At 48.2% G+C, this 17,829-nt stretch overlaps 1 protein-coding gene across 1 annotated transcript; it reads right to left on the bottom strand.

Moving 5' to 3' along the window:
* Positions 1 to 13,897: 13,897 nt before the first annotated feature.
* LOC119294158 lies at positions 13,898 to 14,947 on the bottom strand. Its single transcript, XM_037572407.1, has 2 exons — positions 14,201 to 14,947; positions 13,898 to 14,087 (listed from the first exon to the last, which is right to left on the bottom strand). The coding sequence occupies exon 1, from the start codon at positions 14,807 to 14,809 to the stop codon at positions 14,246 to 14,248; it is 564 nt and encodes a 187-aa protein (XP_037428304.1). The 5' UTR covers positions 14,810 to 14,947; the 3' UTR covers positions 13,898 to 14,087; positions 14,201 to 14,245.
* Positions 14,948 to 17,829: the final 2,882 nt, after the last annotated feature.

Genomic DNA, 17,829 nt, shown 5'->3' with positions numbered 1-17,829 from the left:
GCAGGACCACCCTACCTAAAGGACGTCTATTCCACAGAAGAACTCCATTTGCGAAAAAGAAGGGCAAGAAGAATGTGAACAGATAGGTAGCTAAGATCGCGATTGTATTTAAATCGTAGCCTTCATTTCTCGATTGTATTTCATGGGCACTTTTTGAACTATCATGAATATTTTTAAATTTTATGGACACTCGATCTCGATCCCCCTCCATCTCGATCGCTATCCCACCTCGCCAGATCCGGCCCCCCTCGCCGCCGAGCACCCCCCGGTCCACCGACCGCCGCCGCCGACCCCCCGCACCCTCCCCCGCTCCACCGGCATTACTGTTTGATGATATTTTTTAAAAAAATATTACTGTCTTATAAAAAATATTACTGTTATGATTTAAACAAGTTTGAACATATTTAAACACAAATAAGTATCAAACAACATTTTAAATGAAAAAAAAATTTGTGGAGCCTGGGAATCGAACCCAGGACCTCCTGGTGTGAGAACTGGCTACTGACCAGTCGAGCTAGTAGAGGGAGCTTGATGTGGATCAGGTCAGGTGGAATATAACCTGTTGGCTCGAGCAGAAAAAAATTTACTAATGGCGCACCAGGGAGAGGTGCGCCATTAGTGTGGTTGTACTTATGGCGCACCGAGGTGTGGTGCGCCATTAGTATTGTGCCGCCCCCATCCATAGTTCCTCCCCGGCGGCCCACCTAGCTATCCCCTCACTCTCCCTCGCCCTCGCCCTCGATCCCCTTCCCCGACGCCGCTGCCCCGCCGCCTCGACGCTGCCCCGATGCCGCTGCCCCGCCGCCCCGACGCCGCCGCCCCGTCGTCCTCGTCTCTGCCTCGACGCCCCGACGCCGCGACGCCGCCCTCTCCTCTCCCGACGCTGCCGCCCCGCCGCCTGTCTCTCCGTCGCGCCCTCGGCCTGCCCGGCGCTCGGCGCCAGCCGCGCCACCGCCCGTGGTCGCGCCCCGCCCGGCTTTATCTCTAATCCTTCCTCCACCGCGCTTCCTTTCCAAATCTCACGCAGCCAGCATCCCTTCCTCCTGGTAATTACTCTTTCTTAGTCTGCTCTTCTTGCTGGTGGATCTTTCCTAGTTTGTGACTTGCAAATTATCTCTCTGATTCGGCCAGCAGATCTCTCAAGATTGATCGTCTTGGAGATAGAACGCTGGTGTTGAGGCTATGTTCACCGTCTTGGATTTCACCCCCCACAGCCTTCATCTTGGTCGCCGCCGTGGCGTCGGCAACACCAGGTATGCTCTGTTTCCTGTCTTGTTATTTACAGTGCCTCCTAAGATTTAGCTCAAGCACAGACATATACACCTAGCATCAGTTTGCAGTACACAACCAATTGATCCACACAAACATCTACACTAGTAAATGCAGCACCGGCAACTCCGTGTTTGTATAAGTACTAAATCATCTCTCTGATTCTCCCGGCAGATCTCTCCAGATTGATCGTTTTGGAGGGAGAACACTGGAGTTGAGGCTGAGAGCTCAGAGGCACTCTCTTGGATTTCACCGCCACAACCTTCGTCTTGGTCTCTGCAGTGGCCTCGACACACCGGGTATGCTGCTCTGCTTCCTCCCTCGTTATTTACCTCTTCAGATTTAGCTCAAGCAAAGACGTTTACACCCATCATCATCGGTTTGCAGTACACAACCGCCCGGTCTTCACTCAGGCACTCGGCTCAGCCTAATTTGAGGTACCATTTTCCAATTCCCCAACCTCTGATTTAGGGTTAGCTTCAATTCATTGCTTCATTGATTTAAGGTATACCGGTACAACACCATGCCCTCTTTCTATTATGATATGGGCCACTGGTCGGCAGGCATGGTATTCCTTTATTGATTTTCAATTAGTTTATTTGAAAATTGGAATGGCATGTAAGCGTCTTCCTTCATTTGTTTGTGTGCTCTACGGTGGGGGTGCCATTTTGCTTGGCAGCCTATTTGGAATCGCAAATAGATCCTCTGTATCTATGTAACTAAAATGGCCGTTCGTTCTTACTTTTGCATGTTGGATATGAATACTCTGGCGTGTTAGGTATGAATTGCGAAACAACTGTCTTCAGCACCACAAGATTATTAGACCACGGTGCTATTATTTTAAATTTAGGCCATAGGCCATGGCACCTTAAATCTGCAGTTCACATTGTCGTACTATTGTAAACACTGTTTCTAAGTGCCAAACTAGATAAATGTACCTATGCCAACTTTGTTGTCGCACTTTTTTGTTGCTTAGGGACAAAACAACGATGATGCCCCATGCTTTTCGAACCCGGTGACCGCTTCTGGCCTCACCTGAGGTGACCGGGGATTAATCATCCATGTTAGTGCTATTAATTTTGACTTGCAACATCTAAGATAGATTCCGATATTAAAACTCCTTTGCTTACGAGGATTAATCATCCATGTAAGTGCTTTTCAGTTTCTTACAGTTTGGAATGTGTAGGTTGTGTTGAAAGACGATGCAGATGTCAAACCTAATGTTCAGTACTCTGTTCTTGAACATTTTGAGAAACTAAAATGCTACCCCTTTTCCTTGTTTGTGTTTAAAACTTCAGATGTTGTTCCTTTTCTTGTTAGCGGGTGGTATTTGATGATTTCTTTAGTCTGGCAAGATTCCTTTGTTAATGGAAAAGGTTTATCTCCAGTTTGACGCAAGAAATCTGATTGAAAAGAGTAGTCAACCAACAACCAGTAAATCAGAGAGCCCAAACCTCCATTAATTTGAACCAAGGTGACATATCAAGCAAAGTTATTTATGAAAAATGATGATGATATACAAAAAAATTGGAAGTTCTCATACTGTTCTGCAAGTAGATTACTCTGTGTTTTGAACGATGTTAGGTAGAAAGTGTACTTACAGTGTCCAACCAAACCTCGTGAAACTATTATAAGTTCATCTTCTAATTTTGTTATCTAGTTCATCTCTTCGAAACTGATGTTTTCAGTCTCATATATACAATGTAGTAACCCGTGAACTTGCCGAATGTCGGTGTTCCTTATAATCTCCATTTGCAAATCGTCATATATTTGAGGTTCCTATAATCTGTTCGGAAAACATGATAACATAATACTAGCTCTAGCCAGTAGCTGCCAATTTGTTTCTTATGTTGTGCAATTGACTTGCTTCCACATTTGTGTTCTTGCTAGGGACTGTTTAAAATGCTGGGATCAGTTTTGGAGACTGACCGACAATTTAGTACTGCTGGTGCATTTCCTTTTAGTCTTAGATCATAAACTACTCTTTGCGAACATAAATAGATGATCTCAAATCACCATAGTACTGTGGAAATGGTTTAATGCTACTTCTGGCGTTCTTACTTCAGCATCTGTATGCCCATGCAATGATTTGCTTTGTTGTGATGGAGGCTTTTTTTTCCTTGTCCACCCGAGAGGCCCTTGAGTTTGCTGGAATGTCGATTAATTTCCGTTCCAGCAAATTCGGGTACTCCATATGTCCTATTTTCAGCAAAGGTCATGCTGAAATTTTCCGTGAATTTTAGCATGACTTTGCTAAAAATAGGACATATGGGGTACTTGTGACTAATGATGAAAGCTTAGGCTTTTAGGGTGCCTCGGCGTCAAAAAACCCTCAATGATAAAAGCTTAGCTTTTAGGATGCCTCGGTGTCGACAAACCCTAAATGATGAGACCATGATCTTGTTCCTTGACAATAACCAACCAACTTTTTGACCAAACTTTGTTCTTATTTAGAGAGAAACATGGCCAACAACGATCAGGCCGGTGGTTCGGGCGGCAAGGCATTCTGGGAGCTGTCCTAGGAGATGGAGGAACAACCTCACTTGTATGAGGACGCCGCCTTCCCCACCGATCCTGAGACCACCGATGGTACCGCCGAGGATGACCCCACTGATGCCACCACTGATGGTGCTGCCGAGGATGCCACCACTGATGATGGCGGCGCACACACAGATGGCAGCCAACAGAAGAGGCAACGGAAGGACCGACCGTGCTCCGCACCCTCAAGGAGGAAGTTACTGAAGTGGACTCCGACGGGAATCCAACGGCGCCCGAACGAATAGTCAAGGGGTACTCGCTTCAGCTCGGGTGCATTCTCCGGAGCACCGTCTCGATCAACACCGAGAACCTGAGGCATCCTGACCGAGGGAATTTGCGCAACCTCCTCTTCACAAAGCTGCACGAACGATACAAGTTCCCCGATGCTTTTGAAAACACAAGCCTCAAAGGGAATAAAGTGAACAATGATGCCCTCACGAAGATGAGCAAGGCCCTGTCTACTTGGAAAAGCAATGTGAAGAGAATGATCAAGAAAGGTGAGAGTTATGAGAAGATCAAGGAGAAAAATCCTTCGATCACCGAAGATGACTACAACGACTTCAAGATCAATTGCTCGAGCACTGCAAACTCCCAATCAAGTCAGTGGGGGAAAGAAATGCGGGAGCTAAACTTAGGGGAACACAAACTCGGTCCCGGCGGTTACAGAGTGGCGGAGCCTATATGGGACAAGGAGGACGCGGAGCGTGCCGAGCAAGGCCTACCGCCCCGCTTCGAGAAATACAGCGGTAACAAGCAGACCAAGAACTTTGTCAGGGCCCGGTACAAGGAGGACCCGATAACAAAGGAGCTTACCACGGATCCGAAGACCAGGGCGCTTGAGCTTGTTCTGGTAAGGAATACACCCCCGCGTAATTAGCTCCATATGGTTGCATTCTAATTAATGAAGCCAAATTTATAAATGGTTCACATTCCTTCCGCAGGCGACTGAAAGCAGTAGCACGGGATCGACTACGAGCAACCCTTGGGACACCACTCTAAATAGGGCGTTGAATGTAATTAAGAACAAGGATAAGCTCGGTAAGCTGACGTCAGCTGGTCGTGTGGCCGGCAAAGGCTTGTCCACAAAATGGGGGTCATACTATACCACTGGTGTGCGGAAGGAGAAAAAGACCAGCTCGGAAAGCCAGGCGCGCGAGGTTCAAGAACTCAAGGCACAGGTGGCGCGGATTCCGGAGATTGTCCAAGAGCAATTGGAACAACGACTCGGAGCGACGATCACCGCCATTGTGCCTACCTTGATCCAGGGGTTGAGTGCGTGGATTGCGGGCGGCCAACAGGGGCCGCCCCCGATTCCTAGCTTCACGGCCAGCAACTCACAGAATGCGATGGCGGGGCCATTGGTGTCTCCGGCGGAGGCGGCATTGGTGTCTCCGACGCCGGCACGGGAGCTAAATGCACCCCAGTGTACGCCGGCCGGCACCTCTGCAGCAAGCGGCCCCTCCGTCAACTGCACGCCCGCCGTTGGCGGTGCCTCGACATTAGCCGAGCTCGACGCCATCATCACGGTAACTAATTAAGCCTCTCTCGGCCGAGGACTTCATCTCCTTGCCTTTGACTGGGCATCCCTGATGCCCTACATGTTTTCGCAGGGTGCCGCCGACGTTCCGTGCACTCTCCTGCACTTCGTGAACAACGAGTTGGTCGATGTCGCCAAGGGCCAAATCGTTCAACCGGGCAACCCCTTGTTCCACGGTACCCAGATGCCACCCAACTTGTTTAGGGTTCAACTGGTTCGGGTGTTGCCAGGCTGCGACGAGTTGTTACCTCCGATTCGACCCGTCGGGGCCGACGATGATGACGTGATGACCCTCAGCGCCTGCCTGAGCTGGCCCGTGCTTTGGCCGAAGAGCCAGATTCGTTTGGGGGTGGGGGACACCACCCCAAAGACAACACCGCCAGTCGTGCCGGCGCCAAGTCGGCCCCATGGCAAGACCGCCGCAAAGGTGCCGGACATCCCTATGCCAGTGTATCCAAACATGCATATGGCACAGGATCAGAACGACTACGACGACGATACATTTGGCAACGTCGATCAGTACTTTGCCGAACATGGGTACGATGGCGACTTCATGGGGGCTCCTTCTCAAGAACCCAACCCAACAAAAGACGTGCGCGATCTAGCTGGTACCGCGGAGAAGCCAAGTTGCAACTGGCGCCGTCTGCTGTTCAGCTCTCAGGAGACGCCTCCAGCTGCCGACTTCACCGAGCCTCAGATAGGCGAGGTGCGAAATATTATCAGCCCAAACACACTCAAGAAGGCGGTCTGTGAGCAGAACTCGGTCCCATTACAGGAGAAGAAGAAGGCACGCAAAAGAAAGACTAACAAGGGTGCGAGCCAGCTGGCACCGAGTACGATCCATGCTCAGGACGGGCCACCTTCACCTGAGGATATCTCGAGGAGGGTGCACGTGGCGGGTAGGGCGATGCTACCGACAAATATGCTCAATGCTGCAACCGGTGCTATGCGGAGTCTGCATGACAGCGTTCTTTCTTTGGAGAAGCGGCGTCTCAGAGAGAAGGATGTGGCATACCCGGTTTTTGCGGCCAAGGTGCCAGAGGGCAAGGGCTTTGTGGATAACTCCATCGGGCGTATGATCGTCCTGCGGTTTGATGACATCCACGCTATGATGAACCTTCATCCGCTGCACTACACCTTCGTTCGGCTATTTTCGCTGAGTATGGAAATGCGGATCATTCGCGACAAGACCCCGAACATCGTGATAGTTGACCCCTTCTACATGCGTGCCAAGATCTTGGGCAGCGCTGGGGACCGGCAAGTCGCGAGTTCTTACCTCGATGGCGTCATTCTAGCAAACCAAGATAAGGATAACTTCCTCGTGCCTTACTTTCCCGAGTAAGTCCTCCCCTCAACCGGCCCGTAACATATGAATTCTTAGATTTCAATCGTTTTTCTTTTAACATTCCGTGTTTTCTGCAGTGACACACATTGCACGCTCATCCTCCTAAGCCCCAAATATTCCATGGCCACGTATTTCGACCCGGACCGTCAGTCGAACGTAGACTACACAAATGTCAAGAAGGTTCTTGATGATGTTCTCCCCGGCTACGCCAAATCTGGAGGCACCTTCAGCAGGCCTATTCGTAAGTACGGCAAGCACGTGTTCTCCCACAATATGACGTTCTGCTACGTCAAGCAGCCGCCTGGCGGTCAGAAGGGTGCCTACTACGCCATCCATCACATGAGGGCGATCGTACGGGACCATCATCAACTTCTGCTACCGAGTAAACTCAAAGATTGGGCAAAGAGCATGTCGGCAATCCAGGATGCGGACCTCCGACAAGAATTCTTTCGCATCCAGTCGGAGTTTGCGGAAATCATCCATCAAGATGTCCTTCGTACCTCGGGGCAGTTCTACCTCAGAAATCAACCGTCCAACAGTGACATCGACACAATGCTACAAATGCAGGCTGACAACGCCCGTTCTTTCATGACTCCCACGATAGACGGCGGCTTCATCCACGCTCCGGTCCCTTGAGTCGAGTCGAAAGCAGTGATGCTGTGTCTAGTTCTGAAACATCGATTGGCTCATGTTGTAATTAAACTTTAATGAACTTGTAGTATGTCTCTTTGGTTTCGAGAGTCGTTCAACTTAGATGTAATCGATGCTATTAATGTCTTGCTTTTCTCTTCCGATCGTTCTGTTGCATACTTATATATTGCTTATGTATTGTCTGTGAATTGGTACTAACGTTTCATTTGGCTAGTGCATAGCGATGCCGACGTATGTCGTGTACAAGAGTAAGGTTCCCGGAGTCTACAACGACTGGGAGGAGTGTCGGAGACAGGTTCACCGATTCAGCGGTAACAGTTACAAAGGGTACACCACTAGGGCCGAGGCCGAATCTAGATACGCCCGCTATCTAGCGGGAGAGGGGAGGGAGCATTGGAGGAACCGGATGAAGACGAGTTTCATCGTAATGATGCTCATCGTGATGACCGCAACTCTCTTCTATGTGATGGTAGTTTAGATGATCGATATCGACTTGTAATGTGAAGACAAACTCGCTACTCGCGGTCTCGAGACTTGTAATATAATGTTCTATCTTTGTTCGGTCTTTTCAATTCGGAGACTAATATGATGAATTGTATTCAGAGACTAATCTTCTATTGTATTCGATGAATCTGTTGTTGATGTGTGCTGTCTATATTTTGTCCAATTATACATTTTGTAACCTATGCAAAAAACAGAAAATAAAAAATTAAAAAAAACCTAATATTCATACTAATGGCGCATCACACCACAGTGCACCATTAGTATGCCAAAGGATACTAAGGGCGCATCATTAGACAGTGCGCCATTAGTATGCCGAAGTTACTAATGGCGCATCTTGCTGTTGTACGCCATTAGTATGCCAAAGCACCTGGGTATACATGGCCCCCTGGGAGGCATACTAATGGCGCACTGTTGTATATACTAATGGCGCATCCTGTGGTGCGCCATTAGTATACCAGATACTAATGGCGCACCAGTGGTGCGCCATTAGTAAAATATGCTAATGACGTGGCACTAATGGCGCACCACTGATGCGCCATTAATGGCCAAATTAGGTGCGCCATTAGTAGGCCTTTTCCTAGAAGTGTTCTAGGTTGCAATTACCTTCATAAAACTCCTTCAAGAGTTGCATGAAATCCTCCTTAAGGATTGGCCAGCACCTCTTAAGAATCAACCCCGAAAAACCATCTGGGCTAGGGGCGCGGTCCGGAGGCATGCCCTTAATGACAAGATCAGCCTCGGAATTAGAGAAAGGTTGGGAAAGTTCATCAAGACCATCAATTCTCTCAATTAATGTGTCCAAGTCAAAACCCATAGTAATTCCTTTGGCATTACCCATTCTCTGATTAAAATCAGCCCAGAACAAGGTCGCAAGTTGATGATGATCGGTGACCACATCACCATTAGCATTCTTGATTGAGGAAATTGTATTTCTCCTATACCTTTCCGTGGCCATTGCATGGAAAAACTTCGAGTTTTCCTCACCAACTTTAATGCTGCGAATAGTGCATCGTTGTTTCCAATAAATATATTGCCAGTGCAAAATATCCTCCAAATGCAACTTGACTATTCTACTAAAATTAAACTCCGGCCTTGACAGCGGCCTGATCTCCTCCAACCCATCAAAGAATAGAATCACCTTATTACAATCAGAAATTAACGCCTTAATTGTGGATAAATTCATGTGCCATTTCTTGAGAGCAGACCGTAGAGCTTTAAATTTAGAGGAAATTTTTAGAGCGGCCGAGGGTCTGGTCACAGGCATGCTCCAAACTTGATTAACACAATCATAAAACCTAGGCCAGTCAATCCAGTAATTCTCAAAGCGAAAAACTTTAGCCTTAGGAATAGCAGTAGCAATTGAGACCACACACGGGACATGATCGGAGGCCATGCGTGCAAGGGGCAGAACAAGCGTGTTCGGGTGATCCGTGGTCCATGCAACTGAGGTAAAAAACCAGTCTATCTGTTCAAGTAAAGGATCAGTTTGCATGTTCGACCAGGTAAACTGCCGTCCCTTAATTGGTAACTCAACGAGACCCAGATGGCCAATCACTTCGTTAAAAAGAAAGATATCGCTGACATTACCCCAGGAAGGTTACGATTTTCCAACGATCGCATGAAATTAAAGTCACCTAATAACAACCTATTATCATCAGGGCTAATATCAAGATTATATAACCATTGCACAAAATCATCTCTGGATGGACCCTGACATGGACTGTAAACAGACACGAGTGTCCATATTTCAGAAGTATGCTTTGAGCGAAATTCCATTAGAATACCAAAACGTCTTGCCTCAATTAACTTTCCTTCAAAAAAAGAAGAATTCCAAATGACGATCAAACCGGCCAATGCACCCTCCGAAGGCACATAGCAAAAATTATCAAAACGCCAAGGACAAAATTTCCTAACGAATCTATGATCAATATGCATGCACTTTGTTTCTTGCAGGAAAATAACCGAGCAACCACTTTCCTCAATCTTCTGCTTAATCGCTAATTGCCGTGCTTCGGAATTAAGACCACGCACATTCCAACATAACACTTTCCAATCTCTAAACCCTGTCTGATTCATTACAAACCAAAATAAAGAGCAGCAAAAGTAGATCACCCAATGACCTACACTGACCATCTACACATAGAAGGTAGAGTCCAAGCATGAAATAAAAGAGCAGATAAATGGCGTTTATAGAGGTACATCATAAACCAAGAAAACACCAGGAGCCACTATTCATCAGAACTCTTGCTGTAGGTGGAGGTAGACGGGTCAGCCTCAAGCTGATCCTTGGAGATCTTCTCAGGTGCAATACGCAAACGTGCCCCGATACGCTGCAGGCCGGCAATTGGCGTTGGTGGAGGGGCTGACGTGCCGTTCTTCTGCTGAGAGGAGTTAGTACGGCGCCGCTTGAAAGAACCCTGGGTTTTGACCTGCTTGGGGCCTGAGCTTGGGGCCTGAGCCTCTTCCAATTATTCCATCAATTATATAATTTGATTTTTTTCGTCAAAATGTTACTGTTGCTATAGTCTTTGCCAAGATTTTGATTATATTACATTCCATAGATGTTTGTATGCATGGGGAAACTTTGAGTATGTGGAATGGCTTACTGGACATGTATAGTCAGGTCTCCTTTACTGATGAACCTGGCAAAGCTAAATGCTTGTTAACTATGTCATGGTGTTTTCTTGTTAAATCTCTCTAGCATTATATTATTGCAAGGAATGTTGTATTTTCCTTTAGTTTACTTTGGAGGATGAAGATGCCTTTAAAACTGAAAGCGTTTGTATGATTAGTGATCAAAGGTCAGACCCTAACCAAGGATAATCTATGTCAGAGAGGGCGGACGGGGAATAAACACTGTAATTACGTGGCACTAGAGAAAGTATAGACCATATATTTTTTGCTTCCTATTTTCTAGATTTCTTTGGAATGTGGTATGTGGGGTGTTTGATAACCCCAAAACACCCATGTCTTTTTTATTTGAGTCAAAATTGGTTGTATTCTTATACTGGTAAAGATATAACTGTAGTTTCTGATTGGACCTGCAACTTTGATTTGGACCATTTGGAAAACAATAAATAAATCTTGTTTTTAGCGTGTGCTTCCCATTGAACCTACAAGTGCGATCTTTATTTTTTTAGCTGCTGGACTAGTGGATCGTACTACAGAAAAAAGGAGTACAAAAAATGCTTAGCGAGGTATCTAAGAGACCAAAGGCTCTGCTGATTATGCTTGAGATAGTCTATGTTAGAGCAACTCTAGCATACCCCCATCCGGCCGGCCCGTAAAACATGTTTGCAGTTCGAGGGAAACCGCTCTTGCGGGCTGGCTCGGACGGCCGTAGATGCAGACCGTCCAAACAGACCCATATAAAAGGATATTCGTGAAATATATTTTTTTACTGGTCGGCTTTTGCGGGGTCTGTTCGGACACCGCCGCGTCAACCCGAAAACAGAAAACGATCAATTCTCGCATTTGATATAAGTTCTTACAAATAAGTTCAAATTCAAACAAACATAACACAGTTTTTACGCGCAAATAAAAGCCAAGTTCAGTAAAACAAACGCAAAAGAGGGTCTTGCAAAAGTTGCGGCCAGGTCCGGCATCATCTTGGTCGATCTTCACTCTGCGCCATCTAGTCCATCTTGAAGTTCATTGGCACCACTGAATCGACCACCGGAATCCTCTTCCTCTTGCCACCCGCGGCCTTGGTGACCTTCTCGCCGGCCGGCCGAGATCGCGCAGCAGTGTTGGCGCCCAGAGCGCGAGCCTTCGTGGAGGGGGCTGCCAAATTCCTGCCTTGCAGGACCACGTTGCCCTGCCACTTGCGGGCAGGCGCGACGCTAGCTTGAGCGATGGCGGGGCCAACATGGCCGGCAACGATATCCGCCCGAGGGAAAGGAGCGTGCGCGACCTCGACGGTGACGGGGGCAGCAGGGACTCGTCCATGGTGACGGACGGCCGCGGAGAATGCACCGGAGCGTGCGGTGGCGGAGGGTGGGGGGAGCGGGAAAGGACGCGCGGAAATGTCCCTCCCGCCAAATCTCGCTGCGGATAGGGGCTGAGCTCGGGTCGGCCTCCTAGCCCGTGAAACTAGAGGTTGGGGGAGAAGTTTTACCGCGCCCCGCAAAAATATTTGCTTGCCGGGGCGGAATGCGGGGTCTGATCGGGCAGGTTTTCCCGCCCCGACCCGCACTTTGGCGGTTATTTTGTGGGCCGGGGCGGGATGCGAGGTCTGCTAGAGTTGCTCTTAGAGCATCTCCAACTGTGATGTAAAATACACAGCTTGATGTAAAAACCGTTTTATACATCACTGTGCTCAAAAAACGAGCTCCAACATGTGTTGTATATGTAAAATTATGTGGTCCAATTTTAGGGCTTGATGTAAAATCGACCCTAGGTGATGGAAATTTGCATCACGTAGCTGGCTGCCCAAATGAAAAACAGCCGCAACCCCGTGTGCCCTGCACAGAGCCGCTCCCTCCACCGCGCCTGAAACCTCCTACTACCCCCACCAGCGTGCCGCCGCCGCCGCGCCTTGCCGCCTTAGGACTACCCCCGCCTCTGTCCACCCGTCGGAGCCACCGCGTAGTTGCCACCGAATTCGCCCGCCCGCACCGCCGCCACCTAATCCAACGTCCCCACGCCTCATCGCTGTGGATCCGACCTCCCCCAGCTTCTCTCCGCCTGTCAGAGCCGTCATTTCAGAAGCCACCGCGATGCCTCTGCCCCTCTGCCCGAGGAGCTCCACTAGCTTGAACGGGGTGTGTCACATCAATCCGGCCGTTACTCGGCCGAGTTCACACAAGATGGTGTGTGCCACTGACTCGACACGTGGTACGAGCTGGGCGACGCTGTCCGCACCTTCGATAAGGCTTGTTGGCAGTTCGGCCAGCCGAAGAGGGATTTAAATTTCCCGAAGATCGACAATTAGGTTGATGCGGAGTTCATTGGTCCTCCTATTGAGATGACGAGCATCGCGGAGATGAGGTAGACATGGATCTTTCTCGATCAGTGCAAGGTTCGTTGGCGGGATGAGGTTGCGATGGTGAGGTTTGCGGCGGTAAATCCAGACCTCGTGTACGCGTTGTATGTGTCGCAGACGAAGAAGGAGGCGAAGGAGGAGAAGAAGAAGGAGGAGGAGGAGGAGACGAGGCTAGCCCCTCGACGGTGGTCGAGCTTGATAGTACGGACTCAGTGAAGAACATGGAGGACGAGTTGGGCTCCGGCATCGACTAGGACGACCTCTATGATGAGCAGTCTGTAGTAGTTTGTAGTCGAAGTCTCTTTGTATCGAAACTACTTTTAAGTTTGTATCGAATCTATATTTTAGTTTGTATCGAAACTATGTTTGAAATTTGCATGTTTTACCTAAACTTGAAATGTTTTGATGTTTTCTTGTCCAATATATATGACCTGTTGGAGCAAAATGGTGCCCCATTTTACATCATTTGTTAGAGCAAACATATTTGACGTGTATAAGCACTGTACTGTAAAGCTACTTATGTGTGCCCAAGATACATCAGAGGAGAACCCACGGTGGTGTACCAACAACTTGTCGGTCCATGCAAAAGAAAAACAACAACATGTCGGTCCAAAATTAAACAAACAGCCTGTCGGTCCCAAAACGAAACAAACAGCGCAGGTCGACACGGCCAGCATATAGTCCGTCCACTGCCATCCGAGTCAGTCCACAACTCCACTGCACGACCGTACGTTCTTTTGTCGCATACCACTTTAGCACATCGTACAGAATATTGTAAAAAATAAGAACCACTGTAGACCAAGCGACTGAAAATTTAAAAGCAAACCGACGACAACGCAACGAATGAAAGGAAGGACGGCTCGCTTCGCTTTACAACCAGGTCGAGTCTCGATTGTAATTTTCAATGGATTTCCTCTTAACCGTTAGATTAGAACTATACAGTTGTCAGGAATAGCAAAACCCCCCCGCAAAAAAAAAAGGAATAGCAAAACCGGACAAAAAAAAGAACGGGGAAGCAACAGGTACACGGATATTATTACGGTCGAGCCGTTATTACATGAACTTTGGATTGATGAACGGAATATTAACAATTATTTTATTGCAAGATGAATATTAACGGGTGAAACCACAATGCCAGCTAGCTGCCTACAATATCACGCAAGAACACAAATGTACCAAGAGCAGCGGACGTGTCGATACAAGTTGGATCGGCGACACAGACGATTATGTTTGTTCCTTGATGTGTTCCTCGACGACACCTACATAGAGATTAATCATTGGTTAATTAAGCTAGGTTGGAGGATCTAATTAATTATAGCAATCAACAAAGAGATCCATAAGAGTGAGAAGTAGATGAATCCATTGGTGTCACCTGTGCAATATGAATGGCAGCAGCCGGCCTGGTGACGCTAGATAGCTAGAGGTGCAGCTCGAGGTCCGGCGCCTCGCCGCCGCCGCCGCCGCTAGGGACGGAGGCCCTTGACCGGCTCATCACGCCGTCGCGGCCAGTGGATGGGTCCAGGAGCAGCGCGGGCTCTGCGAAGCGTGGAGCGCGGCCGCCTCCCCACCTCTCTTGCCTGGAGTCATCGGTGGCTGGAGCCACCGCGGCGCCACCGCCGTGCGAGGCGATGTAAGTGCACATGGACCAGCCGGCAGCAGAATCGCAGGACGGCCCGGTGGCGGCACCTCCCAACAGGCTGTCGTTGTTGTAGGGGTCGCCGAGGACTCCGGCGAGGCGGTCCTTGCGGTGCGCGTTCTGGTGGCCGCCAAGCGCCTGCGACTTGAGGAACGTCTTGTCGTAGAAGAGGCACTGGAACAGCCGCACCGTCTTGCCGTCCACGCACACCGTCTGGGCTTGCTCGTCGTACCGGTCTAGCCTTCTGCCCGCCGGCGTCAACGCCAGCAATAGGTCGTCCTCCGCTCCCGCCGCCGCCGCCGCCGCCGCCTGCGCATGGAACCACGTCGACGTGGCCCTCTCCATCGAGGTTTATAATATTATATGTATGCCAAGGTAGCTGCTGCTGCTAGGATTGGCAGCAGCGGCAATCCTATATATGGACTTCTCGATGGGATTCGACGGCTAACACCACTACGAAATATTCCCAAGTGAGAAAACAGAGAGGTTCTACAGTAGTGCGGGGTGCGGTGCCGATATTAAAGTCAAGCGAGTCACCGGACCCCGGAGAGGAGATCATTGCGGAGGAAGTGCTTGAAAGAAAATTCCAAACAACCGATGCAGTACACGTGGGTCCTGCAATTATGCAAAACTACATCTCGGATTTGCAACTTTCGATTTGGACGAATGTGATCCCCAACCTAGTAGGGTTCAAATCTTGATGCTCGCATTATTTTTAAATTTATTTTAAGATTTCCGGCGATGGGCTTTCAGTGGGAGGAGACGTTCCCGTCGACGACGAGGCGCCTACGGTGGCTTCGTAAATCTCAAGATGATATGCCGGCTCAGTCTCTCGGAGGTGCTCATAGGGGTAGGGTGTGCGTGTGTGTGCGTGTGTGCATTCATAGGGGTGAGTGTATGCGCGTATATGAGCGCTTGTGTCTGTACTGATGCTCAAAAAAATAAATAAATTTAGCAACACTATTTTTTTTCTTCCTCGACATAGTGATTTTCTTGAACATGAACCGTATATATTATAAATAAAAAAGTAATATGTACAAAGAATTACAAAAAGCATAGAAGCTCAAAATGAACAAAACTTAAGAAACACCAGTTCTAGGATAGCCTAAAATGCTCATGGGAGCTTAAGCAAGATAATGATCAATCCTGTTAAGGAAGGTCTCTCGATTGTTTCTGTTGATTATATGCTTGACCAGCAAGAGGTCATTCCTGAGTAGTCTCTTCCATGAGAAGATGGAAGGTGCCTCAGGTTTGAAAATCTTAAAGTTCCTCTGCGTCCAGATATTCCAGCAAGCCATACTAACAAATTCCATCAAATTTAGGTGGAAGTTCTTGCAATAGGAGCATGGTCTCATCCATAGTTGATATGGCTCTCTTCTTGTTGTTAACCAAGCAATCCCAACATTCCAGGGCAAAGGAACAATTCCATAAAAGATTAAGGGCAGTCTCTTCAGAAGCAGTACTGCATAACTCACATGGATAGGATGGGAGGCAGAAGGATTTTCTGTGCAGCAAATTCCTAGTACTGATTATGTCATGCAAGATTAGCCAAAAGAAGATTTGATACCTGAGCATGGTGCCATTCTTCCAAAGTTTCCTGAAAATAGGAGCAGTAGGTTGCCCATTGGAGTACCATTTATACATCTTAATGGCAGAAAAAAGAGTAGCTATTCCAGTGATATTTCCATTTGTCTTGAGCATCAGTAAATTCAATAGATTCCATAGTGTTTTGCAGGGTCTGAAACTACTAAAACGCCTATTTAGGTTGTGGTGTATGAAAGTGTCCACAAGGATCCTGGGAAACCATAAACTCTTTAAAAGAAATGTGATGGCTGAGGCTCGTTCAGGATATAGCTCTTTAATGGAGGCAGCCCCCTAGTCATCTTGCCATAGGAGAGCTGAATTACCATTCTCAATAGATGTCTTGGCGATCTGTTTATACCGAGGGACAAACTTATGTAATTCATTTTCCAATGATCCTCTCCCATTTTAGGGGCAATGCGTATGTCTTGTGAGGAGGTGTAGTTTAGCCAAGGATCTTAGACTATTTGACCTCTCCTGAAACAACACGATCCTACACTCTCGCCACTGCCCTCCACTCCATGTCATTTTCCCTCACCTTGACCCTCACCAACTCCTATGCCCTTGCTTTTCTTGGCTGAGATCATTGACCTGGCTACGATCATTGTCTTAGCTCATTATGGGAGACTTTAATCTCATCCGTTACTCCCATGAAAAGGTTGAGGCCCGAAGAAAAGGTTGCGCCAAGATGAAAGGTTCACGATCACAGCAATCGCGGGCGATGGCCAACCGATTGAACCCATCTGGACCAAGGAAGCATTTTCAGCTCAGTGCTGGGTTCTTGTTAGGGACATGATCCCGATCAGCATCCACCAATAGAATAAGCCTAAAAACGAAGACCCTCAAGTTTCTTATGTCGAAGATAGACAGAAGCATGATCTTTGGACCGCGCTGAAGGAAAATTTCACCCTACCGCAAGAGAAGGATCCGATAAGCCAGTTATAGAGCCATTGGTCAAGGCTCATGCTCTCAAGAAGATGACAGATCTGTTCAGGAGGTGGAAGAATGAGTTGAAATCAACATATGTCGACAAAGAGAAGACTCCAGAATTCACCGGCCGATTTGAGAAGATAAGAGATCACTGGGACGCATTTGTGGCCCACAAGACATCGAAGAAGAGTAAGATGTCAGCGACAAAAAATAAAAATGCGACAAAAAATAAAAATGATGCAAAGAAGGAGCATCACCATCGCACGGGGTCAGGTGGCTACCTCAAAGCCCGGCCGTTGTTAGACAAGGATGAGAATGATCTGATTGCTAAAGGGGTCGAACCAAAGACATTGAACTGGCCAGACCGTTCAAGGACTTGGTTCTTCGGGGTTGGGGGAACCTTGGACCCTGAAACAGGGAAGTGCGTTTGGACGGACGAGCGACATGATTTACCCGTCAAGAAGCTTCAGAAGTATATCACCGCAGAGCGGCAAGGAACATTCTTTCCTGACAGAGAGAACGACGAGCGCACAGAGGCCCTCGGGAATGCTGAGCACCCTAGACGAACACGAGGCACGCCAAGCTCTGTTGCGTGGAAGGTTCGGTTTCCCGGCGCAGGCGGTTACAAAACCCGAGAGAGGAGGAGGAAAGTGGAGCTGAGCGAATACATATGTTGAATGCAAGGGTGCGAAAGCTAGAGGAACAAGCTGTTGAGAAACAGTGACCTTCCCAAGCTACCCCAGAAGATACCCCGCCATCTCAGCGGAGAAGCAGCGTGGCTTCCACCGAGCACGTTCAGCATCCTGACCTCATGGCTACTAGCTACACCGTGGATGCTATCACAGAGGCTCAAC

The sequence above is a fragment of the Triticum dicoccoides genome, chromosome 4B (genome assembly GCF_002162155.2).
Source record: "Triticum dicoccoides isolate Atlit2015 ecotype Zavitan chromosome 4B, WEW_v2.0, whole genome shotgun sequence".
Taxonomy (NCBI): Eukaryota; Viridiplantae; Streptophyta; class Magnoliopsida; order Poales; family Poaceae; genus Triticum; species Triticum dicoccoides.
Note: the sequence above shows the minus strand (reverse complement) of the source record. Positions and strands in the feature narration are given on the sequence as shown.

Coding starts and splice junctions, on each gene's coding strand:
- LOC119294158 (XM_037572407.1), bottom strand. CDS start 14,809: ATGGAGAGGGCCACGTCGACGTGGTTCCATGCGCAGGCGGCGGCGGCG.